This window comes from Saimiri boliviensis, chromosome 1 (genome assembly GCF_048565385.1).
Source record: "Saimiri boliviensis isolate mSaiBol1 chromosome 1, mSaiBol1.pri, whole genome shotgun sequence".
NCBI lineage: Eukaryota > Metazoa > Chordata > Mammalia > Primates > Cebidae > Saimiri > Saimiri boliviensis.
The window spans coordinates 159,523,228-159,551,084 of NC_133449.1; the positions used below are offsets into that span (position 1 = coordinate 159,523,228).

General features: G+C 47.2%; 1 protein-coding gene across 3 annotated transcripts; it reads right to left on the minus strand.

Annotated features, from left to right (window-relative positions):
• On the minus strand, positions 1 to 26,778 carry MYOZ3 (myozenin 3). Of its 3 annotated transcripts, none has more exons than XM_039472240.2 (7): positions 26,168 to 26,513; positions 24,568 to 24,629; positions 16,128 to 16,282; positions 14,557 to 14,610; positions 14,299 to 14,452; positions 13,724 to 13,886; positions 1 to 5,614 (listed from the first exon to the last, which is right to left on the minus strand). In XM_039472240.2, the coding sequence occupies exons 2-7, from the start codon at positions 24,626 to 24,628 to the stop codon at positions 5,569 to 5,571; spliced, it is 633 nt and encodes a 210-aa protein (XP_039328174.1). In that variant the 5' UTR covers position 24,629; positions 26,168 to 26,513; the 3' UTR covers positions 1 to 5,568. The 3 variants fall into 3 exon arrangements, with proteins under 3 accessions (XP_039328174.1, XP_010342869.1, XP_010342868.1); XM_010344567.3 differs by lacking the exons at positions 1 to 5,614; positions 26,168 to 26,513 and adding exons at positions 6,756 to 9,847; positions 26,524 to 26,778; XM_010344566.3 differs by lacking the exon at positions 1 to 5,614 and adding an exon at positions 6,756 to 9,847.
• Between the last annotated feature and the right edge of the window lie 1,079 nt (positions 26,779 to 27,857).

Consider the following 27,857-nt stretch of genomic DNA (forward strand, 5'->3'; position numbering starts at 1 on the left):
GAGAATCATCCATGATATTGTTTATAGTTCTTTTTTATTGCAGATAGAATTCTATTGTATGACATTACCATCACTTATGCACCCTCCTGTTGATGGACACTGGGGCTGTTTCCAGTTTGGTTTTTTGGTGTGTTTTTCTTTGCTACTGAAAATAAAAGCTACTGTGAATATTCTTGTACAAATTGTTTGTGAATATGGTTTCATTTCTCTTGAGTAAATGCTTAGGGCCAGGCGCAGTGGCTTACGCCTGTAATCCCAGCACTTTGGGAGGCTGAGGCAGATGAATCACCTGAGGTTAGGAGGTCGAGACCAGCCTCGCCAACATGGTGAAACCTTATCTCTACTAAAAATTCAAAAATTAGCCAAGCATGGTAGTGGATGCCTGTAATTCCAGCTACTTGAGGAGAATTGCTTGAATCTGGGAGGCGGAGGTTGCAGTGAGCCGAGATGGCACCACTGCACTCCAGCCTGGGCTACAGAGTGAAACGCTATCTCAAAAAAATTTGAAAAATAAAAACCACATAAATATTTAGGAGCAGAATTATTAACCATGTCTGATTTTAAAAAGAACTGTCAGATCTTTCCCCTTTGCATTCCTACCGCAGTGCAGGAGAGTTCCAATTGCTCCACAATGTTGCTACCATTTGGTGTAAATGGTCTTCTGAATTTTAGCCATTCTGGTGGGTGTATAATGGTATTTAATTGTGGTTTAATTTTACATTTCCATTGTGACAAATATGTTGGACACATTTTCAACTACTATGGCCATTTACATATCGTCTTTCTTTTTTTTTTTTTTTTACATTGAGGAACTAAAGGATGAAAAATCTTTTATTTTTATTTTTATTTTTAGAGATGGAGTATTACTTTGTCACCTAGGCTGGAGTGCAGTGGTGTGGTCATAGCTTACTGCAGCCTCGAACTCCTGGCCTCAAGTGATCCTTTCGCCTCAGCTTCCCAAAGTGCTGGGATTACAGGTGTGAGCCCCTGCACCCAGGCTATATATCTTCTTTTGTGAGATATCTGTCCAAATATTTTGGTCATTTCTATTGGGTGTCTTTTTTGTATTAACTAGTTATAGAAGGTATACATCTTAGGTATTACAGTCCTTTGTCAGAGATATGTTTGCAAATACTTTCTCCCAGTCTGTGGCTTGGGCTTGCCTATTCACTTTCTTTTATGAGACGGAGTCTTGCTCTGTCATCCAAGCTGAAGTGCGGCGGTGTGATCTTGGCTCACTGCACCCTCCACCTCCTGGGGTTAAGTGATTCTCCTGCCTCAGCCTCCTGAGTAGCTGGGACTACAGGCACGTGCCACCACGCCTGGCTACTTTTTGTATTTTTAGTAGAGACAGGTCTCACCATGTTGGCCAGGCTGGTCTTGAACTCCTAACCTCAGCCTCCCAAAGTGTTGGGATTACAGGCGTGAGCCACCTCGCCTGGCTTTATTCACTTTCCTAGTAATTTTTTTTTTTTTTTCGATAAGCAGAGGCTTTTTGTTTTAATCAACTCTAACTTAATATCCAATATACCAACTCTGTATTAGTTTGCTAGGGCTGCATAACGAAGTACTAAAAACTGTCTTAAACAACAGGAATTTATTATTTTACAGTTCTGGAGACTAGATCTTCAGGATCAAGGTTTTAGCAGGTTGGTTCCTCCTGAGGCTGTGAGAGAATCTGGTCCACGCCTTTCTCCGAGGTTCTAGCAGTTTGACGGCAATCTTTAGCCTTCCTTGACTTACAGCCACATCACTCTGATCTCTGCCTTCATCTTTTCTTGGGGTTCTCCCAATGTGCATGCCTCTGTGTCCAAATTTCCTCTAGTTATAAGGACACCAGTCATATTGGATTAGGGCCCACCCTAATGATCGAATTTATTGTTTGTTGGAAAGATTTTCCTTCTCTAGGGCCCTTGAATTTCCATATACATTTTTAAAATCAACCTGTCCCTTTCCACAAAATCATAAGCCTATGATTGGGATTGTGTTGAAAATAGGTCAATTTAAGAAAAACTGACATCTTACAAATATTGTGTTTCCCAATCTATGAGCACAATATATGTCTCCATTTAACTATCTTCTTTAATTTCAGCAATGTTTTAAGGTTTTGATGTACAAGTCTTACACAACCTTTGTTACATTTATTACCAAGAATTGTGTGATTTGTTGCTATTTTTAAACAACGAATTTTCCAATTGTTGCAGTTTATGTAGAAATACAGTTGGGTTTTGTGTTTCAACCCTGTATCCTGTGACCTTGCTAAATTCACTCAGTATTTCTGGTAATTATTTTGTAGGTTTCTGTGAGGATCTATGTAAACAACAATTTCACCTTGGAACAGAGACCACTTCATTTATTTATTTCCCATCTTTATGTTTATTTCTTTTTCTTGCTTAACTGAACTGGCTAGGACTATGAATATTAATTAAATAGAAGTGGTGAGAGAAGACATCTTTGTCTTATTCCCAACCTTGTGGGAAATGCATGGGGTATTTCTCCATTAGGTAGGCTATTAGCTGGAGATTTTTGGGAGCTAACTTTTATCAGACTGAGGGAGTTGCCTTCTAAATCTTCAAATAATTTTCACCATAAATTGGTGTTGAATTTCATCACGTTTTTCCCCCACCAGTTTTCTTATTTACTATGTTAAGGTGAATTACATTGATTGATTTTCAAATGTTAACCCCAGATTGCATTCCTGGGGTAAACCTAACTTAGTCATGATGTATCACATATATTTATTTATAAATTATATATACAGATATATTTATAAATATGTGTGTTTGTATGTACGTATATGAACACACATACATATGTTGGGTTTTGTGTCTATATTCATGAGGAATACCAGCCTTTAATTTTCTTTTCTGTAACATTTTTGTCAGGTTTCTTCTGGCATTATAAAATTTGTTTGGAAATGTTATCTGTTCCTCTATACTTTCAAAGCATTTGTGTAACAATGCTTTCTTTTCTTTTTCTGAAATGTTTGATATAAATCTCTGGTGAAGCTATCAGGGCCTGGTGTTTTCTCTGTGGGATTTGTTTTTAGTTTCAAAGCTTGTTATTTTGAAATAAACTTAGATTGACAGAAAAGTTCCAAAGATGGCTCTTCTATACTTTTCACCCAGTTTCCCCTCATGTTAATACCTTGCATAGTCACAGTATGGTCTACTTTTCTTTCTCTTTTTTTTTTTTTTTTTTTTTTTTTTGAGACGGAGTCTTGCTGTGTCACCCAGGCTGGAGTGCAGTGGCACGATCTCGGCTCACTGCAACCTCTACCCCCAGGTTCAAGCAATTCTCCTGCCTCAGCCTCCCAAGTAGCTAGGATTATAGGCACACGCCATCATGGCTGGCGATTTTTTTGTATTTTTTTTAGTTGAGACGGGGTTTCACCATGTTGGCCAGGCTGGTCTTGAACTCCTGACCTCAGGTGATCTGCCTGCCTCTGCCTCCCAAAGTGCTGAGATTATAGGCACGAGATACGGGCCTATTAGGTTTTTCAAAACTAAGAAATTGCCCAGGTGTGGTGGCTCACACCTGTAATCCCAGTACTTTGGGAAGCTGAGGCAGATGGACTGCTTGAGCTCAGGAGTTTGAGACCAGCCTGGGCAACATGGTGAAACCCCAGCTCTACAAAAAATACAAAAATTAGCCAGGTGTGGTGCCATATACCTGTAGTTACAGCAACTCGGGAGGCTGAGGTGGGAGAATCACTCCAGCCTGGGAGCTGGAGATTGCAGTGAACCAAGACTGAGCCATTCACTCCAGCCTGAGTGACAGAGTGAGATCCTGTCTCAAAACAAAAAAATAAAACAAAACAAAACAAAAACTAAGAAATTAACATAGGTACCATACTATTAACTAAGTCTTTATCTGGATTTCACCATTTTTTTTTCCCACTAATGGACTTTTTTCTGTTCGAGAATTCAGTCTAGGCTTCCACATGACACTTAGTTCTAACGCCTCCCAGTCCCCTCCAGTCTGTGAATTTGTTGGTCTTTCCTTGTTTTTCATGCTGTGGTAGGTTTTAAAGGTATCCATCAGGTGTTTTCACAGAACGATGCTCAACTGGGTTTTTCTGATGTTATCACATGATTAGACTGGGGTTAAGGATTTGAAGAAAACTATCGTAAGAGGAAGTGCCCTTCTCATCACTTCATATCAGAAATCTGGATATCACTGATGATGTTAACCTTGATTATGTAGTTTAAGGGGTTGTTCTCCAGGTTTCTTCTTTGTAAAGTTACAGTGTCTCCCTTCCTACGCTCTATTCTTTGGAAGGAAGTTGGTAAGTTCAGCCTGTAATCGATAAAATGGGAATTAAGCTCCACCTCTTACAGGGGCAAGTATCTACATACAATATTTGGAAGTTTTCTACAAGGAAAAGGGAAGTTTTATCCCTTCATCTTCACTCATTTGTTTTTTATTTATTAAATTATTAATGTCTATCCCCACAGTTTTATTGATATTTATTCATTGAGTTATAACCTCCTATTCGGTGGTTTCTCTTTTCACTCTCTTGAGAATGTTCTTCAGTGCACAAAAGGTTTTAATTTTGTGTATTCGGTTTTTTAAAGTGTTTGTATGTGGTTGGAATGAGTATTCTCTAATTTGGCAGTATAGGATGCTACTTTTTCATTTTATTGTTCGTATCTTTTATATGCTTACTAATTATTTGCTGATAACCCATCAGTAATGGAAAGAAATGTGTTAAATCTTCCACTGTGACTATGGATTTATTCTTACATGAAGAACTGCTTTATCACAATAACGCTTTTTGCCATAATGTCTACTTTGTCTGATGTTAATGTGGTCAAAACACATTTCCTTTGGTTAGTATTTCTCTCTCTCTCCCCCCCTCCTTCCCTCCCTCCCTCCTTCTCTCTCTTCCTTTTTTTGAGACAGGGTCTCTATTGTCCAGTCTGGAGTGCAATGGTATGATCATAGCCCACTGCAACCTCGAACTCCTGATCTCAAGTGATCCTCCCACCTCTGGGATTACAGGCGTGAGCCACTGTGCCAGACAATTTCTTTATTTTATTTCTGTGCCATATATTTTAGGGGCGTTGCTTCTGAACAGCACAGAACTGAGTTTTTTTGGACCAATCCGTTAGTTTCTATCTTTAAACCGGTGAGTCTTCCCTAAATGTAAATACTACAGTTATGATGATAACTGATATATTTGGAAGTAATAAGACTGCTTTATTTTATGTGCACGTGTTTCTTCTTCATCCTTCCTGTCATCTATTGGATTGATTGTTCTTTAGGACTCAGTCACATGTTTATCATTTCTCTGCTCACTAGTGCTGCTTCTGTATTTTCTTTCTGGGTCCTTACTGAAGTACATTCTCTGGTCATGTTTTCAGGGGTCAGTAGAAAACTCTCTTAACACTCATTTGTCTGAAAATCAATGTATCGTGCTCTCACTCCTTGAAGACGTTTTCCCATTCTTGCTGGAAAGTGTTGATGTTAGCAGTGCTGGGCGCTGTCATCTTATTCTCCACATCTTTTAACTTCTCTCTCCTATGTCCCATCTCTTTACCGCTCTGAGATGCATTATGGACACTTTCAGTTCACCAATTCTCTCTTCAGGTATGGCTCATGTCCTATTAACCTGTTCAATCCCATTTTAAAAGGAGGGATTATTTTGATAAAATATGTACATGTACAAAAAAGTGCAAAACACACAGATGTACAACTAACTTAAATATTGTTAAGTGAACATCTATGTAACCATCACCCAGCTCTAGAAACAGAATTTTTCCAGCTACCCTAAAAGCATGTGATGGCCCCTTCACATTCACAAAAACCCCTTCCCCCTCCCAAAGATACCACTATTCTGATTTTGTATTACATTTTCTTCCAGCAGGAAACATGTATATATTTGTTTGCTTTCCTTTGCTTACTATTATATTTCTGAGATGCATCCACATCGCTGCCGGAAACTACAGTTCATTGTTGCTATGTCTAATGCCACATTTCTCTGCGTTTTAGTCCTTCTCATTTCCATATTACTGTATGATTTAATTTATAGAAAGAACAAAAACAGGCAGAAATATAGCATTTTATATGAAGGATTTCTCTTCTTTTCTTTCTCCTTCCTTCCTTCCTTTTCTTGAAATGGAGTCCTTCTCTGTCACCCAGGCTAGAGTGCCGTGGTGCCGTCTCAGCTCATTGCGATCTCCACCTCCCCGGTTGAAGTGATTATCATGCCTCAGCCTCCCCGATAGCTGGGACTACAGGCATGTGCCATCAAGCCTGGCTAATTTTTGTATTTTTAATAGAGGTGGAGTTTCACCAAGTTGGCCAGGCTGGTCTCGAACTCCTGACCTCAAGCGATCTGCCCGCCTCAGCCTCTCAGTGCTGAGCCACCATGCCCAGCCAATAAGAAGGATTTTTTTTTTTTTTTTTTTTGAGATGGAGTCTCACTCTCTCACCCAGACTGAAGTGCAATGGTGCTATCTCGGCTCACTGCAACCTCTACCTCCTGGGTTCAAGTGATTCTCCTGCCTCAGCCTCCCAAGTAGCTGGGATTACAGGTGCGCACTGCCATGCCTGGCTAATTTTTTGTATATTCAGTAGAGACAGGATTTCACTGTGTTGCCCAGGCTGGTCTTGAACTCTTGACCTCAGGCAATCCACCTACCTCAGCCTCCCAAAGTGCTAGGATTACAGGCATAAGCCAACGTACCTGGCATGAAGGATTTCTTATAGTTTATTTCACGTAACCTCAAATTACATGAAAGGTGAATGACTTGCTTTCTCAGGATCCACATTTTACTTCTTAAATAAAGCAGTGTGATACAGAACAATCCATATAGCATGATTTCATTAAAACAAAGACATGCCTATGTGGGTATGCGTCTATATACACATGCACATACTCCATTCAAATAATTCTACAATTCCAGAAGGACCAAATTGTCACTAGTGGTTACCTCTGGTGTGTGGGAATGGCAGAGGCAGGAGGGTAGGAAGGTGTGCATATGTGCATGGGAGGGCTATGTGGGCAGACACTTTCACATTTTACTCCTTGCTTATTATTTTTACTTTTACAATAAGCATTCTTTTTTCTGTTTTACAACACCAGCAAAAGTCACATTCTCAGAAGATGAAAGGATTTTCTTTGGGTACGGAGGTCTCCCCCCGAGACTCCTTTTCATACCTGGTGGCTGCAGTTACCTTCCAGAGCACAGCGGAACCAGCCCACGGCAATCGGAGTCCTTCTTTCTACTTTTCAGACCCTTGAATGGTTGGCTTTCACCTCATGAAAACCTGGCTTTAAATGGCAGCCCCCAAACTCAAGAGAAAACACCAATTGCAAACAATTCTAAAAGTCAGGTCATTGGGCCCTTGGGACCCAGAGGGGAGTGAAATTCCAGAGCAAAAGGAAAATGTAATCACTTTCCCATACAGCCTGGGAATGGGCTGGACTCCTGACCTTGCCCATCGCCTCTAGAGACAGAGACAGGGAGATCCCTACAGCAACGAGAGGCTCTCCTTCTGGCTTCAGCTTTACTGACCCCTCAGTGACATCTTGAGCAGCCAGCTTCTCATGCTACCTCCAGTGCAAGAACAACGTTTCCAGCCTGGAACAGCAGTTGCATGAAACCTACCATTGACTGTGCCCTTATTATAAATGCACCCTGCACTGTGTTCACAACAAACCCACAAAGGAGCTTTTATACTTGTCCTCATCTTACAGATGGAGAAACGGAGGATCGGAGATGTGAAAAGACTTGCTCCAGTTCACCCGGCCAGCCGTGGCAGTTAGAACCCATCCCATCCAGTCTGACTCCCAAGCCTGCACTCAGCTTCTAAACTCCAAGGCAGGGCACAACAATCAGATGATTTCAGAGCGAGTGGGCACTGACCACCCAGTGCAGTGCAAAGAGACATCCACTGGAATCAGACAGATTCCCATTTGGTCTCTGCCCCTGGACAAGTCACTTCCTTCCTCCATTTGAGCCTAAATATCCACATCTGTAAAAAGGGGACAACAACATCTTTCTCTCAGGGTTGTGCTGAGGATTAGAAATAAGATATGGGCCGGGCACGGTGGCTCAAGCCTATAATCCCAGCACTTTGGGAGGCCGAGGCGGGTGGATCACGAGGTCAAGAGATCGAGACCATCCTGGTCAACATGGTGAAACCCCGTCTCTACTAAAAATACAAAAAAATAGCTGGGCATGGTGGCACGTGCCTGTAATCCCAGCTACTCAGGAGGCTGAGGCAGGAGAATTGCCTGAACCCAGGAGGCGGAGGTTGCGGTGAGCCGAGATCGCGCCATTGCACTCCAGCCTGGGTAACGAGAGCGAAACTCCGTCTCAAAAAAAAAAAAAAAAAAAAAAAAAAAATAGAAATAAGATATGTAGAGAACCTACTAGCGGCCCTTTCTTTCCATTCCCGTGGCCTCGTCCCTTGCAGGCTTCCTGGCTTCTGGCATTACCCTTCTCCAATCTGCAAAAGAGCCATCCCCAAAACCTTCCCCATTTCCTTAGTAAAGCCTGCCCCACGCTACCCTCACCCGCGCCTCGAGCACAGCCTTATTCCTTCTGCAGAACACCCTGCGCCCATGCTCAGTTCCACATTTTTGGACATGCTGGTCCACTTCCCAGGAATACCCTCCCCCTCACACCCCTTCTTTTCATGGACTCTCACTCCTCCTCCAAGGTCCCACTCATTTCCTCCAGGAAGCTTCTGGAATCCCACCCCACACCCAGGGTTAGGGACTCCTTCCTCTGCCCAACACTTGGTTCCGCAATTGTCAGTAAGCATGCTTTAGAGGAAATGAAGATGATTTCGTGCTCTGTACTTCTGTCTGCGCTACTGTCTTTTCCTCCTCGAGGACTGGGCCTGGCACAGTGTCTAGCACACAGTCAGTGCTTAGGAATTGTTTAGAGCATGAATAGATGAAGACCAACTGCATCTCTGTAAAAGGAACATTTTCTAATTATTTGAGTTATTCACAGGAAGATGGGCTGCCAGGGAGTACCCTGTCACCGGGGAAGTGTACACTGTGGGAGCAGGGGAGAGCAGAGGTGTGGATGTGAATTCCAAATGACACAAACCATTGATAAGGTATGCTGGAATCATCTGGAGGACTGGTTGCTATTTTTTCTTTTTTCAGATGGAGTCTCGCTCTGTTGCCCAGGCTGGAGTGCAGTGGCGCGATCTCAGCTCACTGCAACCTCTGCCTCCTGGGTTCAGGCAGTTCTCCTGTCTCAGCCTCCCCAGTAGCTGGGGTTACAGGCATGCACCACCATGCCCGGCTAATTTGTGTATTTTCAGTAGAGACAGGGTTCCACCATGTTGGTCAAGCTGGTCTCAAACTTCTGACCTTGTGATCTTTGTGCCTTGGCCTCCCAAAGTGCTGGGATTACAGGTATGAGCCACTGTGCCTGGCCCTGGTTGCTATTAATAATACAGATTCTTTGATTCAGGAGACTCTGATGCTGCAAGTCTGTGACCGTTCAGCCATCTGTATTTGGAACAACCCCAGGTAATTTTGAAGCACACCCATGTTTGGGGATTACTGAACTTTGTGATCTCTGAGGCCATTTGCAGCAAGGTTTTGTGTGTGAAGGCCCTTCTTAAATTGTAAAATGCTGTCCACAAGTCTTGGCTCCGGATGTTACCAGGCCCCCAAGACTGGGGAATTGAAGATTCAGGCTGGGGCTACAGCTCCTCGGACTCTGGGAGGTTACGGACCCAGCCCTGGGCCACTCTGTTGAAACTGGGTCTGAGGCGGAGGAGTTCCAAGCCACTGAGGGGCTCCGGGATGAAGGGGGTGCCTGGCCTGGGAAAAGTGCCCCCCAAGAAGGGTCCTCCAAATGGCACCGGGGTCCTGGAGAAAGAGAGCAGCAGAAGAGGTGGGCTGTGTGGGACAGGAACAGCAGGACACTGACATGTGGGTCACCGTGTATGGACCCTTCCCTGCCTCGCTCTGAGCCTCAGTTCTCCCTTCTATACAGCAAGAGTCTGTACATCTTAAGAGGTTTTTCCAACTTCGCCCCTTTCCAAGTTTGCACCTACTTGGGTGGCTCGTTGCTCAGCAATAGAAATGAAGCTGATGGGGTGAGAATTGATTTGTCCCAGGCAAGACTAAGCTCCCCTTCGGTAAGCTTTGCTTGGGACAAAAGACCCAAAAGTAGAGAGAGAAGGGTACTGAAAATCAGGGGGAAAATGCAAATTACCACAGCCACGCCATGTCTCCTCCAGGAGACTGACATAGTGAAATAATCTGATAACAGAGCAAAGCTGGTGAGGTGGCGGGGAGCAAAGTTTCACACGTGCTGCTTGTTAGAGAGTAAGCCAGTGCTGCTACCGCAGAAGACAATCTGGCAGGATCTTTCTAACTCGAAATGTGTGAACTCTGTCACCCCACATCTCCACCTCGGAGCACATGGCTTAGGGAAGCACAGACATGCAGACACTAGGAGGCAGACCTGAGCAGCACATTATTGACAGAGCAGAAACAACCCATATGTTCACCAGCAGAGAAATGGGCAAGACAGATACAGCATGTTCACACGATAGAAAACTATACAGCAGCCTGGGCACAGTGGCTCATGCCTGTAATCCCAATATTTTGGGAGGCTGAGGTAGGCAGATCACCTGAGGTCAGGAGTTTGAGACTAACCTGGCCAACATGGTGAAACCCTGTCTCTACTAAAAATACAAAAATTAGCTGGATGTGGTGGTGGGCGCCTGTAATCCAAGCTACTTGGGAGGCTGAGGCAGGAGAATCACTTGAACTTAAGAGGCTGAGGTTGTAGTGAGCCGAGAATAGACCATTGCACTCCATCCTGAGCGACTAGAGTGAAACTGTGCCAGGAAGAAACGGAAGGAAGGCGGGATAGAAAGAAAGAGAGAGAGAGAACACTACATAGCAGCTTAAAAGGAAGGACCTAGAGCTTTACATATTAGTATGGTAGATTTTGAAAGCATACTATTGAGTAAAAAAATTGCAAGTTAACAAAGTGAAACACAAAGTATTAAAACACACACACACACACACACACACACACACATGCCATTCCCCCTACAGGAATACAGCTGCCCACACAAAATGTTCTGAGCCCATACAGGCCAGCCTGACAACTGTGTCACCTTTGGGAAGGCAACTGTGTTTGGAGGACAGTGAGCAAAGGGGCTCTACACTTATTTGCCTAACATGTTTTAAAAGAGACTTTATGTATGTGATTTTAATAATAATGTTTGTGTTTTGTTTTGTTTTGAGACACAGTCTCGCTCTGTCACCCAGGCTAGAGTGTAACGGAACAATCTCAGCTCACTGCAACCTCCGCCGCCTGGGTTCAAGCGATTCTCCCACCTCAGCCTCCTGAGTAGCTGGGATTACAGGCATGCGCCAGCAAGCTCCGCTAATTTTTGTATTTTGAGTAGAGACGGGGTTTTGTCATGTTGGCCTGGCTGGTCTTGAACTCCTGACCTCAAGTAATCCACCCACCTCAGCCTCCCAACAGGCGTGAGCCACTGCATTTGGCCTTAATCCTGTTAGTTAATTTTAAGAAAAATAAAAATCATTGCTCGTATTGTTTTTCCAGCAGTCTGGGACCAGTGGGAAGAGGAGAGTGCTTGCCTCTGGGGTGGAAAGACAAACCTCGGGCCAGCGCCTGGGTCTCAGCCAGGAAGGCATTTCTGCCTGGACCACCCCAGTTTTGGTGGCAACAGCCAGGCCTCGGAGGAACAGGCTGGGTGGTGTCCAAACCATGCAAGCCTTACAGTCAGGCCCTTGACCGGGAGCCCAGGGCCCTGGATGCCGAGCCCATCTTGGCCACCGAAACTGCTGTTTCTCTTCTCCATGCCTCAGTTGCTCTTTCTCCCTCAGAAGAGATCTGGGTACAGAGCTCCCTAAGGCTCTTTCTGCTGCTGGGAACGTGCCTCGCTGTCATACTTGAGGCATGAGATCAGGGGGAGATGCAACCGGAGTGGCCCAGCCTGGAAGCTGCCTGCCGGGCCTGAATGTCTGCTGAAGGTTTCAAAGGGCTGGGCAGGCAGGGTCTGAGGGCCCGGGAGGAGAATCGGGCCTAGCAGGCTCTGCGGGCAGCCCTGCCTGGTGGGGAACTCCAGAGTATCTGCTGATGGCTTGTGACTCACACAGCCCCTGCCAGGCCCAGTTCTTCCCATCAGGACCCTCTCTGGCTATTCAGATATTTGAGGGCAGTCAGATCCCTCTGGAGCTGTCTCTTCTCAAGGCGGATCACCCCCAGTTTCTTCAGCCCTTCCTCACAAGGTCTGGTTTTCCAGGCCTAGCCAGGCTCCCGCGCCCACCCATCTGTCTTAGACAGACACAGTCTCCATGTGTGGTCTGCAAATGCCAGAAGAGCTGGACTGTGGTGTCCTCTCTGTGGACTCCCCTTTTCCTCACTGAATGCAGCCCAAACCAGAGGAGCATATTCAGAAATAGCATCAGAGCAAGGAGGCCAGTGCAGCTGAAATGCATCCTCGGCTCAAGGCTTCCTCCAATGCCAAGCTCCTGTCTTGATTTCTATGGTTTGTTTTCAGGCCCCCGATGCAGAATGCTAAATGTATCTCTTTCAAGCTCTCCCCTGTCCAAACCTCATCTCAGCTGTAAGTAATAATCGTAATAGCTACTGTTTGTTCTAAGTTTCTTACTTGCCAGAAACTTTACCTATGGCTTCTCGTGTCATCCTCATAGCAACCTTATGAAGTAGGTGCTGCAAACCCCTCATTTTACAGGCGGGGAAATGGAGGCTCAGAGAGGTTAAGTCACTTGCCCAAGGTCCCACGGGCAGGCCTGGGGTCTGCATTTAAGTCCACGTGGAGGTCTCATGCTCTAAACCAGTATGGGCCACTGCCGTGTGGGCCTCCCTCTGGCGTCCAATGTTTCACCGCCACTCTCCACTTTGGGCCAGCTTCAAAGCCACCTTGTTGGTCTCTTCTAGGACATTAGTGAAAGGAAAAGCTGGGCTGGCCTCAAACTGCTGAAGTCTGGGGGTCCCTCAGGGAGGGACACAAACCTAGATGTTCACCAAAGAAGTGGCACACAGCAGTCATGGAGAACAAGACACCGGGCTCTGAAGTCAGGCAAACCCAGACCCGAACCCCAGTCCTGCCGGCGCTCCCTTGTTTTGTGGCTTTGGCCGGGTTGTTCCTATTCCCGAGCCGCAGCCTCTTCATCTGCAGAGTGGGAAAACTCATAGCACCTCTCCACCACGTCCTGGAGAAGACCCGGCAAAATGTGCGGCACCTTCACTCTGCATTCCTCCCACGTGTACCGAGCACCCACCAGGTGCGGAGGCGCTGTTCCAGCCAGAGCTCAGTCAATGAATTAGAAAGCGGTGGCTCACACCTGTAATCCCAGCACTGTGGGAGGCCGAGGTGGGTGGATCACGAGGTCAAGAGATCGAGACCATCCTGGTCAACATGGTGAAACCCCGTCTCTACTAAAAATACAAAAAATTAGCTGGGCATGGTGGCGCGTGCCTGTAATCCCAGCTACTCAGGAGGCTGAGGCAGGAGAATTGCCTGAACCCAGGAGGCGGAGGTTGCGGTGAGCCGAGATCGTGCCATTGCACTCCAGCCTGGGCAACAAGAGCGAAACTCCGTCTCAAAAAAGAAAAAAAAGAAAGCAAGCGCTGGGGACAGAGCCTGGCCTGCAGGAAGTGCTCAGGAAACGCAGGTTCCCTCTGTGACTGCGACTGGCTCCCCGCCCCTCCCGGTTCGTCCCCGGGCTTACTTGTTGAAATTTCGGTAGTCGTTGGGGCTAGGGGTGTGACCTCGGCCATCGCCCTGGTAGTCCTGGTAGCTGACGAACTCCTGCCAGGGGCAGCGGTAGCCCTTGGGGATGGCGGTGTGGTTGAACTTCTCCGGCGGGACCCCCTTCAGCGGCGCCGCATAGCCTAGGGGCGAGGGGATGGGGCGTCTCGGTTCTTCCACCTCAGTCCCCACCTCCATCCCGCGGACGCGGCTGGGGGAGGGACGGTCGGAGTTAGGGGAGGGATGGGATGACACAGTTGCTCCAACATCGGAGACCCTTCCCCATCCCAGGAAACGCGTTGGACTTCAGTGAGGAAGCCGCGAGTTCGCGGCGCGGGCTGCAGTCTTGGCCTTGGCCGAGTCGCTGCGTGACCGACCTGGGCTCGGCACTGCGCTCCTCCGGCGCGTGGTCTGGAGAATGGAGTGCGCGCGTGCGCGTGTGTGTTGGGGAAGGGGGCGGATTAGCTCTCTGAGTGCTCCTCCTGCCCCATGGGGAGCACACCCACGCTCCAGGCGTCCCAGCCCTGGTCCCGGGGACCCGAGGAGGACACTCACCTGGCGCCAGGGCGCTGGGGCTGGGGACCCACCCCGCAGGGGCGGCTGCAGGGTGGGCGTCTTCGGGACCCGCGAGTGAGGCCCCGGGTGAGGCCGGGAAGATGTGGAGCTCCGAGCGGTAGTTCTGCCCCTCGGGACCATTGGCATTGGCAACCTGGGCACAGAGGCGTGCTCTCAGAGGCCACCGACGGCCTCCCGCCCCCAGCCACCCGCCCCTTCCCTCAGCTTCCCTTCCAGGGAGTTCCCCTCCATGCTCACCGTCCCCGGCTCCGCTGTTCCAGTCACCTTCCTCCTGGCGCTTCCGGCCAGCATCTGAGAGCGAGGGGGTGGAATAAACCGGAGAGAGGCTCAGCGGGGCAGGGGACCAGGGAAGGTTCTCCCTCCACCAAAAAACAAAAGGAGGGGGAGGCAAGAATCCTAACGCCCATCATCAGGGAACAAGGATGAGTTACTAGTTTACAGCGCTAAGCCCAGTGCCTGGGACCGAAAAATACTCGATATATGTTAAGAGAAATGCCCGGTATATGTTAATTGCCATTGTAATGCTGACTCTGAGCAAGATACTTAATTTCCCTGAGCCTCAATGTCCATCTCTATAGAATTAGGATGATGGTGATGAAGATCTGCCTCACAGGGGTCTATGAGCATTTTGAGGTGCCTGCAAAGTGCTTAGCTAGCACCTTCTTAGGCACATACAAAGGCGGGCGTTTTGCCATCTTCATTTTTCTGCCACATCACTCCCTCTCAGTTGCCTCCTGTCTAGGCCAGAAATTAAGTGACGAGTGGATGGAATAGCCCTGGCTTCCTTAGAAGTATCTCGAACTGCCTGCTGCCTTTCTTCTCCTTCCTCCAGTGGGAAGAAGAAAAAAGAGTATTCTACATTTTCCGTCTCAGATGAGGCCCAAGACTGAACTAGATCCTGACTGCTGCAAATTCAGCCTCGAGTGCACGCCTGTCTTAGCATTTGTTGTCGTAGGAGCCAGCATGCCTGTCTTCACTTTTTTTTTTTTTTTTTTTTTTTTGAGACGGAGTTTCGCTCTTGTTACCCAGGCTGGAGTGCAATGGCACGATCTCGGCTCACCGCAACCTCCGCCTCCTGGGTTCAAGCAATTCTCCTGCCTCAGCCTCCTGAGTAGCTGGGATTACAGGCACGTGCCACCATGCCCGGCTAATGTTTTGTATTTTTAGTAGAGACGGGGTTTCACCATGTTGACCAGGATGGTCTCGATCTCTCGACCTCGTGATCCACCCGCCTTGGCCTCCCAAAGTGCTGGGATTACAGGCTTGAGCCACCGCGCCCGGCCTCACTTCAAGTCTTATCCTCATCCCCCCAATCCACTTTGTTCTATGTCCAGGGAGACATGCCTAAAAACAACACTTTTCAGCCAGGCGAGGTGGCTCATGCCTGTAATCCCAATACTCTGGGAGGCCGAGGCAGGTGGATCATCTGGGGTCAGGAGATAGGGACCAGCGTAATCAACCTGGTGAAACCCTGTCTCCACTAAAAGTACAAAATTAGCCAGGCGTGGTGGTGCATGCCTGTAATCCCAGCTACTTGGGAAGCTGATGCAGGAGAATCGGCTGAACCGGGGAGGCAGAGGTGGTGGTGAGCCAAGATCACACCATTACACTCTAGCCTAGACAAGAGCGAAACTCTGTCTCAAAAAAACAAAAAAAGATAACACTTTTCAAGGATCACACAGAAAGGCAGGGCCTTAATCTGATGGGTACATCACAGTCCTCTGCCTGGCTTACCATTTGGCTTTAGGTTAACCACTGGCTCTCTATGGGCCTCAGTTTCCCCGAGAGCACAATGGTGGCTTACTCACCGCCCGCTGACTTTCCGCTAACTCAAAAGTGAACTTCTGCACACGGCGCTGCCTCTTCTGGAAGAGGAGGGACCCTCTGTTGTTGCGTAGTGACAGCTCCTCCATCATCAGGTCCTGGGGCACGCTCAGCTTCTTGCCCAGGTCCAGTGTAGGGACTGCCAGGAAAGGCCAGAGTGGGCTCTCACCACCCCATCCCCCAGTGCTCCAGGCCTGGCCTCCCAAGGCACCTCCTCAGCATGGCATGTTGTGTGTAAGAATGCCTGTTTCTCCCCAAGCTTGCCGACACTCACACCAGGTGTCATGATTCTTCGGAATCTTTGCCCACCTGATGGGCAAAAATGACACCTCAGAGTTTAATTTTCATGTGTTTGTTGCTCAGTGAAGTTTAGCACTGTTTCAGAAGTTCTTTGGCCATTTTGTGTTTATCGCACGAACTCCCTGTGCAGGTCTTTGCCCATAATAGTGGAGGTAGTGAGAAATGGTCAGATTCTAGATTTTTTCTGGGAGTCTTGGTCTGTTGCCCAGGCTGGAGGGCAGTGGTGCGATCTCGGCTCACTGCAACCTCTGCCTCCCGGCTTCAAGCAATTCTCCTGCCTCAGCCTCCTGAGTAGCTGGGACTACAGGTGCGTGCCATCACACCCAACTAATTTTTGTATTTTTAATGGAGATGGGTTTTCACCATGTTGGCCAGAATGTTCTCAATCTCTTGACTTCATGATCTGCCTGCCTCAGCCTCCCAAAGTGCTGGGGTTATAGGCGGGAGCCACCACACCTGGCCCAGATTCTAAAAATTGATATTTTTAAAGGTAAGCCATGGGTATGGACAATGAGAGAGGAGTTGAGGACGACCATGAGGTTTCTGGCCTGAGCCTGGGGAAGGATGGAGCAGCAGCTCACTGAGATGGGGAAGGCAAAGGGAGGAGAAGATTCAGCTTTAGACACGTGTCCTTTTAACTTTAAAATAGTCTTTTATTATTATAAAAAAGCATGTAGCTGGGCGCGGTGGCTCAAGCCTGTAATCCCAGCACTTTGGGAGGCCGAGGCAGGTGGATCACAAGGTCAAGAGATCGAGACCATCCCGGTCAACAAGGTGAAACCCCATCTCTACCAAAAATACAAAAAATTAGCTGGGCATGGTGGCGCGTGCCTGTAATCCCAGCTATTCAGGAGGCTGAGACAGGAGAATTGCCTGAACCCAGGAGGCGGAGGTTGTGGTGAGCCGAGATCGCGCCATTATGCTCCAGCCTGGGTAACAAGAGCGGAACTCCGTCTCAAAAAAAAAAAAAAAAAAAAAAAAAAGCATGTATGGGCCGGGCATGGTGGCTCATGCCTGTAATCCTAGCACTTTGGGAGGTCAAGGCGGGCGATCACCTGAGGTCAGAGGTACAAGACCAGCCTGGTCAACATGGCCAAACCCCGTCTCAACTAAAAATAGAAAAATTAGCTAGGTGCGGTGGTACATGCCTGTAATCCCAGCCACTCCAGAGGCTGAGGCAGGAGAATCACTTGAACCCAGGAGGTGGAGGTTGCAGTGAGCTGAGATTGCACTGCTGCACTCCAGCCTAGGCAACAAAGTAAGACTGTCTCAAAAAAAAAAAAAAAAATCATATAGAAGCACTGAAGGTTAGAAAATACACATATCAGACAAAAAAGAGAAAAATACCATTATCTATTAACCAGAGATTGTCACTCTTAACATCTTAGTGTATGATCTTTCATGTCTTTTTCAATGACTATATTCATATGAGGTTTTAACCAAAATAAAATCATGGCACACATGTTCTGTAACTTGTTTTTATCACCTAAAGATCTCCACCTTTCCACGGACCTAATATCTAGTCCCTATGCAAACTGTGCTAATTGTCTCCAAAACTGGGCACATTAAGTTTGAGGAGACTTGCAGGCATCTAAGCGGCGGTGCTGAGGAGGGAGACAGATGTGGGAATCGGGTTCACCGGAGAAAACCGACCTGGAGGTGAAAACGTGGGCACCGTGAACTTTTACTGTATTTGTTATGGTTCTTTTTCAATGAAGAACATGACATTTATTTCTTTTCTCATCGTGCGAACTAGTCTTCATAGCATTTAGAGGATTTTCAGGGTGATGACTGTTCTCACTCGTTTGGGACCCATCCCTATCCTTTGTGCTTTTCCAACCAGCAAAATCCAAACTTTCACGTTTGGCCAACAAAGGAAGCCTTTTGCAGGACAGCGAGGACAGAATGGTGCGGACCTTGTCAGGCAAGAGCCCCGTGTGGGCAGCACGGCCTGCCTGGGTCATCTCTAAAATCGGATGCACATACGTTCATATTCCAGCGCCATAAATGGCATGTTAAGCTGAGAGGCTGAATGAGATCACAAACAAATGAGAATAGATAAAGACGATCAGAGATGGAGCCTGGAGCCTCCAACATTGACAATAAGGCAGTGAAGAGGAGCCAAGCCAGGAGCCTGGGCAGAAGCAACCCACAGGGTCGGAGGAAACCAAAGAGGATGGCGTCCTGGAAACAAATGATGAAAGCGTTTCAGGTACGATAGAGAGAGACTAACAGAGTCACAGGCTTGCTGATGTGTCAAGAAAGATGACGGCTGAAAATTATTATGTTTAGTAACACAAGGTCATTGGTAATCTTCACTAAAGCAGTTTCTACGGAGTGTTTGGGTGTAAAAGCCTGACTGGAGACGGTTCAAGAGAAAATGGACAGAGGAACAAGTTTAACCACACCACGAGGAAGCAATAAGCCAAATCCAGGACGCAGCATATTCTACAGGACAACTGGCCTGGTTTTTCAAACAAGTGAGTGACATGGAAAAAAGGGGGCAAAGGGGTTGTTTTAGATTAAAGGAGATTTAGGAGCCATAGTAACCAAATAAAAACCGTGGCCCGTGTTTGGATCCCGATGAAAACAAACTAGGAAACTCAAGAAGGTTGAGTACAGACTGCTTGTTAACTGGTATTAAATCATTAGTGCTAATTTTGTTCAGTGTGCTAATATCTTTGTGGCATGTAAGGAAACGCCCTTTTATTATTTTCATGCATTCTGAAGAATTTGCGGGGCAAAATGACGTGCTTTTTGGTATTTGCTTTGAAATTTAGGAATGAGGGAGGGACCATGTACTCTGTGTGTGTGTGTGTGTGTGTGTGTGCGTGTGTGTGTGTGTAAATTGACTAATAAAATGTCAGAGAGAAAGAGAGGATTGGTAAGAAAAATGCAGACAACTGCTTGGAGGAGTTGAGCTCTAAAGGATTCTGGCTATAGACAGCAATGGGATCAAGAGGGGTTTGTCTGTTTGTAAAGATGAAGAAATTACAGCATGTGCGTTAACTGATGGGAACATTTGACAATGCAATAGAGAGAGTTGAGAATTGCTGAAGGAACGTCCTTGAGCAGGAGTGATAGGAGAGCTGGGTGTCCAGAGCCCAACCAGAGGCGCAGGCACCAGGCAGGTGTGAGGCGAGTCCATCCACCACCACAAACACGGACACAGACGCAAGCAAGTCAGCTGTGGCAGAGGATGCTTGTAGATGCCCTCTCCTGGTTACTTTGTTTCTCAGTAGAATAAGAAGCAAGGTCTTTAGCTGAGAACGAAGTTGTGCAAGGAGGTATTGGAGGTTTGAGGAGAGGGGTTGCCAAAGTCATGAAGAGAGTAGCATGGGAGAGTGAATGAACCAGGGAGATAGACATGGCCACTGGGCAGCATTGCGGGTCATTCGGGTGCTGTGATTCATGCCAGTCAATGGACACTGATTTTTTTCATTCTTTCAACAAATACAGAAAGCAAACTTTATACGTGCTAAGAACAGAAAGAAATCCACTATAGGCCAGGTGCAGTGGCTTATACCTGTAATCCAGCACTTTGGGAGACAAAGGTGGGCAGATCACTTGTGGTCAGGAGTTCAAGACTAACCTGGCCAACGTGGCGAAACCCTGTCTCTACTAAAAACACAAAAATTAGCTGGGCATAGTGGCACATGCCTGCAATTCAGCTACTTGGGAGGCTGAGGCACAAGAATCGCTTAAAGCCAGAGGTGGAGGTTGCAGTGAGCCAAGATTGTGCCACTGCACTCCAGCATGGGCAACAGAGACTCTGTCTCAAAAAGCAAAAAGAAAAAGAAGAAAAAAAAATCCAGTATAAATAATTGGAGGGGAAAGTAAGATTCAGAAGAATACATATTCTAAAATTCCATTTACATTATACTTATATATATTATATAAGATATATATGATATATATATGATATATATATATATATATTTGGAGCGAGAAAGAGACAGAGTCTTGCTCTGTTGCCCTGGCTGGAGTGCAGTGTGTGATCTCAGTTCACTGCAACCTCTGCCTCCTGGGTTCAAGTGATTCTCCTGCCTCAGTTTCCCAAGTAACTGGGATTACAGGCATGGGCCACCATGCCTGGCTAATTTTTGTATTTTTAGTAGAGATGGGATTTCATCATGTTGCACAGGCTGGTCTTGAACTTCTGACCTCAAGTGATCTGCCCGTCTCGACCTCCCAAAGTGTTGGGATTACAGGTATGAGCCACTTCCCCTGGCTTCCATTTACATATTAAAGAATAGGTATGTGTTTGTGCATGCACTGAAAAATCTGCAAGGAGACATGCCAAGGAGACATGTCACCTTAGCAAAGGGAGACCTGCCCCCATAGCAGTGACCATGGGACATATAAAGGAGGAGGGCTGGAAATTGTTTACACTGTTTTGTTGTTACTGTTTTTAACAAGACAGTGTACTGCCTACTTAAAAATATGAAAGAATAGTTATAACTAAATACATAATAAACTGCCCTCAGCATCATATTCTCAAATACTATACAGATGAGCTGAACTAAATATACATATATATATTTGAGATGGAGTTTCTTTCTTATTGCCCAGGAGGAGTGCAATGGCACCATCTTGGCTCACCGCAACCTCTGCCTCCCAGGTTCAAGTGATCCTCCTGCCTCAGCCTCCCAGGTAACTGGGACTACAAGCACACACCACCAAGCCCAGCTAATTTTTGTATTTTTAGTAGAGACAGGGTTCCACCATGTTGGCCAGGCTGGTCTGGAACTCCCGACCTCAAGTGATCTGCCCACCTTGGCCTCCCAAAGTGCTGGGATTACAGATGTGAGCCACGGTGCCCAGCCAAGCTCAATATTAAAATAAAAATAAAAATGGGCAGCCATAGTGACTCACAACTATAATCCCAGCACTTGTGGAGGCCAAGGTGGGTGGATTGCTTGGGTGGAGGAGTTCTAAACCAGCCTAGGCAATATAGCAAGATGCTGTCTCTATTAAAAAAATAAAAAAAGATAAAACCTATCTGACCAAGTAATTCTATTTCTAGGAATTTATTCTCAGGGAAAAAGTTGAATAAATATGTCTAAAGATATATGTACAAGAATGTTTATTGCAGTGAGGTTTACAGTTGTGAAAACTGGGACCCAGTCTTGTGGTGGATGCTGCCCAGATGCCCCTTTATTAGCAGTTAATAGTTCACACCACCACCTTCTACAGAGAACTGCCAGTGGAATGGACGCTGCCGCAGCATCCATTCATCAGGTGGGATGAAGTCTGTGTAGAAATTCATGCTCGAGAGCTCCCCACAGGATCACACTGAATGTGGACAGTCACTGAGCCCACATCCTTGCTCAGCAATACCCCACCCTAGGCTGCATTCCTCCTTTCCTTCCGAGAGCACTCTCTCAATAAGTCACTTGCAGAAGGCTCCTCTGGTTCTGCCCCGCAGGATCTCACCTGAGACAAGCCCCATGACCACCGTTAGGCATTGATGAAATACACATAACGTGTCCAAACAGCAGAATGCTGGCAAGCACGGGGAATGAAGGCATGAGAGAAATCATACTAGGATGAAATGCTGCTACATGAAAAAAAAAAAAAGCCAAAAAACACAGCATATAGTATTTAGCCCATGTGTATGTATGTTTATATAAAGACATTCATATATGAACAGAAGAAGAATTTACATAAATATGCTAACAGTGGTTATCTCCAGATAGTTCCATTATGACCAACTTTCACTTTCAAAGCCATTCATGTCTGTTTTGTCTGATTAGAAATTTTTTTTTTTAATGTACGCCAAGTCAATGGCAAATGAATTTTTTAAGTGATTATTATGTATTATATTACCATGTAACCATATAATAAAGAAACAGGGGCCAGGCGCAGTGGCTCACGCCTGTAATTCTTGCACTTTGGGAGGCCGAGGTGGGTGGATCACGAGGTCAGGTGTTCAAGACCAGCCTGGCCAACATGATGAAACCCCATCTCTACTAAAAATACAAAAATTAGCTGGGCATGGTGGTGGGCGCCTATAATTCCAACTACTCAGGAGGCTGAGGCAAGAGAATCGCTTGAACCCAGGAAGTGGAGGTTGCAGTGAATCGAGAGTGGGCCACTCCAGCCTGGGAGATAGAGTGAGACTCTGTCTCAAAATTATAACAACAACAGCAACAATAATATATTAAAGAAAGAGCTCTGGAGACAGACACCTGGAGTCAAATTGCAGCTCTGCCACCTACCAGATGTGACCACCGGCTCCTCTGACCCTCAATATTTTCATTTCCAAAATGAGAATAATATCAAACTTACCGAATTGTTGTGGAGGTGAAATGACACAAAGCGTAAAGAATACTTTTCTCTTAGCAAAGTATCTGCCGCATAGTAAGCATGCCATGATGGTAAACATTTTTATGGTTTTTACATTACAGTGGCTGTCTTTAGGTTGTAAGATTATGAGATTTATTTTTTCTTCCTACTTTTGTTTCAAAATTGTCTTTAGTTAGGACCTTTCCAATAATCAACAAGTTATATATTTCAAGTCTTGCATGAATGATGTGTCTCCGTATTTGGGGGCCTGTAATTAATTAACTCCCCAAGAAAAAAGAGGATGTATTGCCTGACCCTTCTAGTTAGAGTGTCAATACTCATAGAATGTGCATATTTTAGCTACAAAATCAGGGCGGGGGAAGAAACTGGATATCAACAAAAGGAGGCAAGAACACACAAAATAGGTGAAAAGGATGCCACGCATAAAGTCAGAAAATAGGATTGACTCCTTAGAACACAGAAGGCAAATGTACCAGGGCTACTTTAGGTCCCCTGCGATGGAATCCCTGGGAGTAGATGCTGGGAGTCTGTATGCTGAACCAATATCAAGTCACTATGATTCACACTAAAGCTCGAGAGCTCTGACTTAGTTGAAATTTGCCCAGGCTGGACCATAGCTCACTATAAGCCCCCAAATCCTAGCCTCAAACAATCCTCCTGCTTCAGCCTCCTGAGTAGCTGGGGCTACATGCATGTGCCACCATACCTTGCTAATTTTTTTTTTTTTTTTTGGTAGAGATGGAGTCTCACCATGTTGCCCAGGCTGGTCCCAATCTCCTGGGCTCAAGCAGTCCTTCCACCTCAGCTTCCCAAAGTGCTGGGATTACAGACATCAGCCACTGTTACCACCCCCTGAATTAATCTTTTAAAATTCCTGAAATGCAGCCGGGTGCAGTGGCTCACACCTGTAATCCAGCACTTTGGGAGTCCAACGTGGGTGGATCACGAGGTCAGGAGTTCAAGACCAGCCTGGCCAACATAGTGAAATCCCATTGCTACTAAAAATACAAAAATTAGCTGGGCGTGGTGGTGCACACCTATAGTCCCAGCTACTTGGGAGGCTGAGGCAGGAGAATAGCTTGAATCCTGAAGGGGGAGGTTGCGGTGAGCCAAGACCGCCATTGCACTCTAGCTTGGGTGACAGAGTGAGACTGTCTCAAATAATAATAATAATAAAATAAATAAATTTAAAAAATACCTGAAATGCTGTAAAGTAGACCAAATAAACAGATTCCAAAGTTATATCAAGAGTTCCTGAATAGGTCTTATAAAATTGATAAAAAGGAATTTAAACTTTATAAATGAAATGATAAAAATGATTCACTCATTCGATGAGTTATCTTTTAAGTACAAAGTTTTGTATCCAAATGGGCAGCCTTCTCTTCCCACCCTGCTCTACTCTCTCCAATCCCCTGTTAGCCATGGGGCCCGGCTGTCCTGGGCCATCCAGAGGTCTCAGTGAGACCCACAGGAGCAACAGGCAAGGGCAAGTGTGTGCAGAGCTTGCAGCCACAGGTAGGGCTGAAACTGGGACCGGAATCTCCAGAGCTTAATTTGCGGCTGAGATGGGGCCTTAGATGAAGCCAGGGTCATTTTAGTCTCAGCTCCTGGGTCTGTGGACAGAGGGGCAAGACCCCTCCCGATACTTCACAAAGCTTCCCAGCCTAGGCGGCAGGTTCCACAGGCACTCCTTCAGGCTGGTCAGGAGCTCACACTCGTCTGCCCAGGCCTGGGGCCAGCAAGCCAGAGTGAGCGCAGCCTGGGAGCGAGGAAAAGGTGGAGTCTGAGGAAAGCATGAGGCTAGATCCACCTTACCTGGTTCAGTGAGGTCCCCCATGGCAGCCATCACTGGCCCCTTCTGCTCCTTGGGGATCATCCTGTGGAGGAGAGACCCCATCAATGGACCAGGCTGCCTCCATTTCTCCCCAGACCTCCTTCAAGTCCCTGGCTCACCCTGCCCCAGTCTGAACAGCTTCAACCCACCCCAAAATCACAAGCAAGGGATGTCTGAACTGGAAGGGCCTACAAGGTCATTGTGCAGAGAAGACTGAGGCCCAAGGGAGGAAGAGGGAGGTGCCCAAGTTTGCACAAATCTGTTTTCATGTTGCTAAGGAAGCACTGTCTCTTCAGCACTGTCTCTTCTAGGGCCTTTTCCCAGCTCTGGCATCCTGATGAGAAGGAGTGTAGGTGCCTGGGGCATCTGGGTGGGGCAGGCAAGGGTCTCAAGCACACTATCATATGTTGAGACTTGAGAGCCCTATTTCAAGGCTGAAAGAGGTTGGAGGCTTAAGTTAGCGGAGGGAGAGCATGGGCTAGGCTGGGGTTACACTGGGGTCCACAAGGCTGGTTGCCCCTCTCATCCCTGGCACCTGTTGGGAAGCTGAGAGCTGCATGATGTCCCTGTAGGCAGTCAGCAGTCTGGTCCAACCAAGCAGAGAGAACCATCCCCCTTCCTCCCCATCTCCCCATTACTGGCTAACTTCCATGGTGTTCTCTTCTCCCCCATCCCTTCTCTTCCTTCTCCTCCTCCATCCTCCCATTTGTATCTCATGGCACTTTTCAGAAATCTTGGAAGAGATTTACAAATAAAATGAGATCCAGAGCCCTTAACTTGCCCAGGTTCCTTAACTTGCCCTCTGGAGAAGCGGCAGAGCCTTTGAGTCCCTTGGCTGCCCACGCACCCCGGTACCCTTCTCCTTTGCTTCCAGGTTTTTCTGTACTCCTTCCTTTAGAAAACAATCTGCCTTCACCTGTACCCCCAACACCCACACGGGGCCCTGGGCCAGTGGGCACTGTGCTGTGCAACTGAAGTCTAGTGGGTGTCCCTGACTTCCTCTGTAACTGTGAACAAGTAGCTCTCCAGCTGTGCACCTCAGTTCCCCGGTCTGTAACACGAGGGGGCTGGGCTAAATCATGGAGATCCATGGATAGGCTTTAGGGCATTCATAAGCCTGCTAAAACAGCATGCAAACATGAGCATGTCTACATGCACTTGGGGCGAGGGTTATGGGATGATTGAGAATGCCCCGATCGTGACTGCTTAGGATTCCACAGTCCACAGATCTGTTTCTTGATAAACACTCCCTTTATAGAAGTTCACGGACACTGGGAAGAGTCTCTCATTTTACAGACAGAGAAGCTGCTTCCCTCTACTGCCTAAAAATCCCAAAGTCTTGAGCAAAGCCATTATCTATTCCCCACCTTTAATCCTAGGCGCATCCTCGCCATTTAATGCAGAGTTAACCAGCGCTTAGAGTTCCTCTCCTCCTAAACCAGGATCTAGGCTTCCAGGGGGGCCCACAGTCCCCAGATCCACTGCAGGGCCCTTCCTCTCCTGGTGACGGAGCTCTAGGGATTGCCTCATCTCCTCTGCCCACTACCCCGAGTTCCCCAAGCTCCCCTAGGATGCTGGTACCTGAGAGGATGGGACCACAGTGGGCAGGAGGGAATCTTAGACCCTCAAGATTAACACCTCTGTTGGGAAGCTGAGAGTTGCGTGGTGTCCCTGTAGGCAGTCAGCGGTCAGCAGTCAGTCGTCAGCGAGCAGGGTGTGCCCTGTAGCCAGCTCTGATGAGAATCATTTAGCTGATGAGAATCATTCCTGCCTTGCCGTGGGTCACTGCCTTATTTTGGGCTGCAATAGGAACAGGAGTCAGATGCTAAAAGCATCAGACCCTAGGGAAGACAGGTGCCCTGGCAACAGGCCTTTGCAGACAGAGGGCTTGCACCCACATGTACACACATGCTCACATATGCACACACCAAAGTCACCTGGAAATGCTGAGGGTCAGCTGCTAGTAGCTTCCTCTTAACTGTTATATCCTTAGTGCCAAGAACGGTGCCTGATAGAACTCAGGAGGTATTTGTCAAATCAATGAATCGATCGATCGACAGATGGATGGATCAATTGTTCCCCAATATCTTTGTTTGACTTGTTCTTTTCTTCCTTCCTTTCTTCTCTCCTGCCTTTCTTCTTCTGTCTCCTTCCTGCCTGCCTCTTTTCTCCCTTCCTCCCTCCCACTTTCCCTCCCTCCCTCTACCTTCTCACATTTCCTGAGCCTCTCTTTAAGGACTGAAAATAAATAAGGCAGGGCTCTGTCTTCAAGGAGCTCAGCCAGGTCAGATTCAGATGGGTAAACAAGCTTTGGGAAAGGCTCTGGGAGAGCCCAGGGGAGGGAGTTACCAGCTCAGCCTGGGGTGGGGGGTGAGAAGGCTTCCCGGAGGAGGACACACTGGAGTTGAGCCTTGAAGGAGGAGTGGGAGTTCACTGGGCAGAGAAGGGGCATGGCATGCAGTGGACATGTCACCTATGAAGATGGTAGGGGGGTGACAAGTAGAGCCAGAGCTGGAGGCAGTTCTAAGAGATCAGCTCAGACAGTGGGGGTAGGGGCCAGATCCTAGTAGGCTTTTTAAAGGAAACTGTTGATAAAGAGTTGCTGATGAGATTAAACTAGGGAAATGGAGTGATCGGATTGACATTTTCCAAAGATATCTTTGCTGCCAGGTGGAAATGGGTTGGAGGGGGCCAGACTGGAGGCAGGAGGACCAACTGTCACCAGGTGAGAGATTGGGTGGCTGCATCAGGGCAGTGACAAGGGGATGGAGAGGAGAGGGAGTTAACGGGTATTTTGAAGAACCCCGGGGTCTTGGTGAGGAAACTGGACATGGAAGGTGAGGAAAGGGAGTCCCGCTCCCCTGTTTCATGCTTGGGTGACTGAAGGGGGAGGAGTAGGTGGAGTGGGGGCAGACACCGAGGTCAGTTTGGGATGAACTTGGCTTGAGGTTCTGGGGGACTGGGATGAGATCACCAGCAGGCAGTGGGACACTGTGCTGTGGTGAGGCCCCAGTCGAAGATAAAGATTGGGACCAGGGCACACACAGCACTCCGGGGGAAGGCTGGGCCCAGTGAGGATGGCTGGGTGCAGGCGGGGGAGCACCTGTGTGTGCATGCTGGCAGGCTGGGGCTGGGGCGGATTTCTGACACCTTCTCAGGACAGAAATCTGGATTCTGGTGTCCACTGCCCTGAGCTTACCTTCCTGGCCCTCGGTGGGCCCAAGCTTCTAGAGAGAAAGAGTGAGGTGTGTTCCCAGGGCAAGCTCAGCTT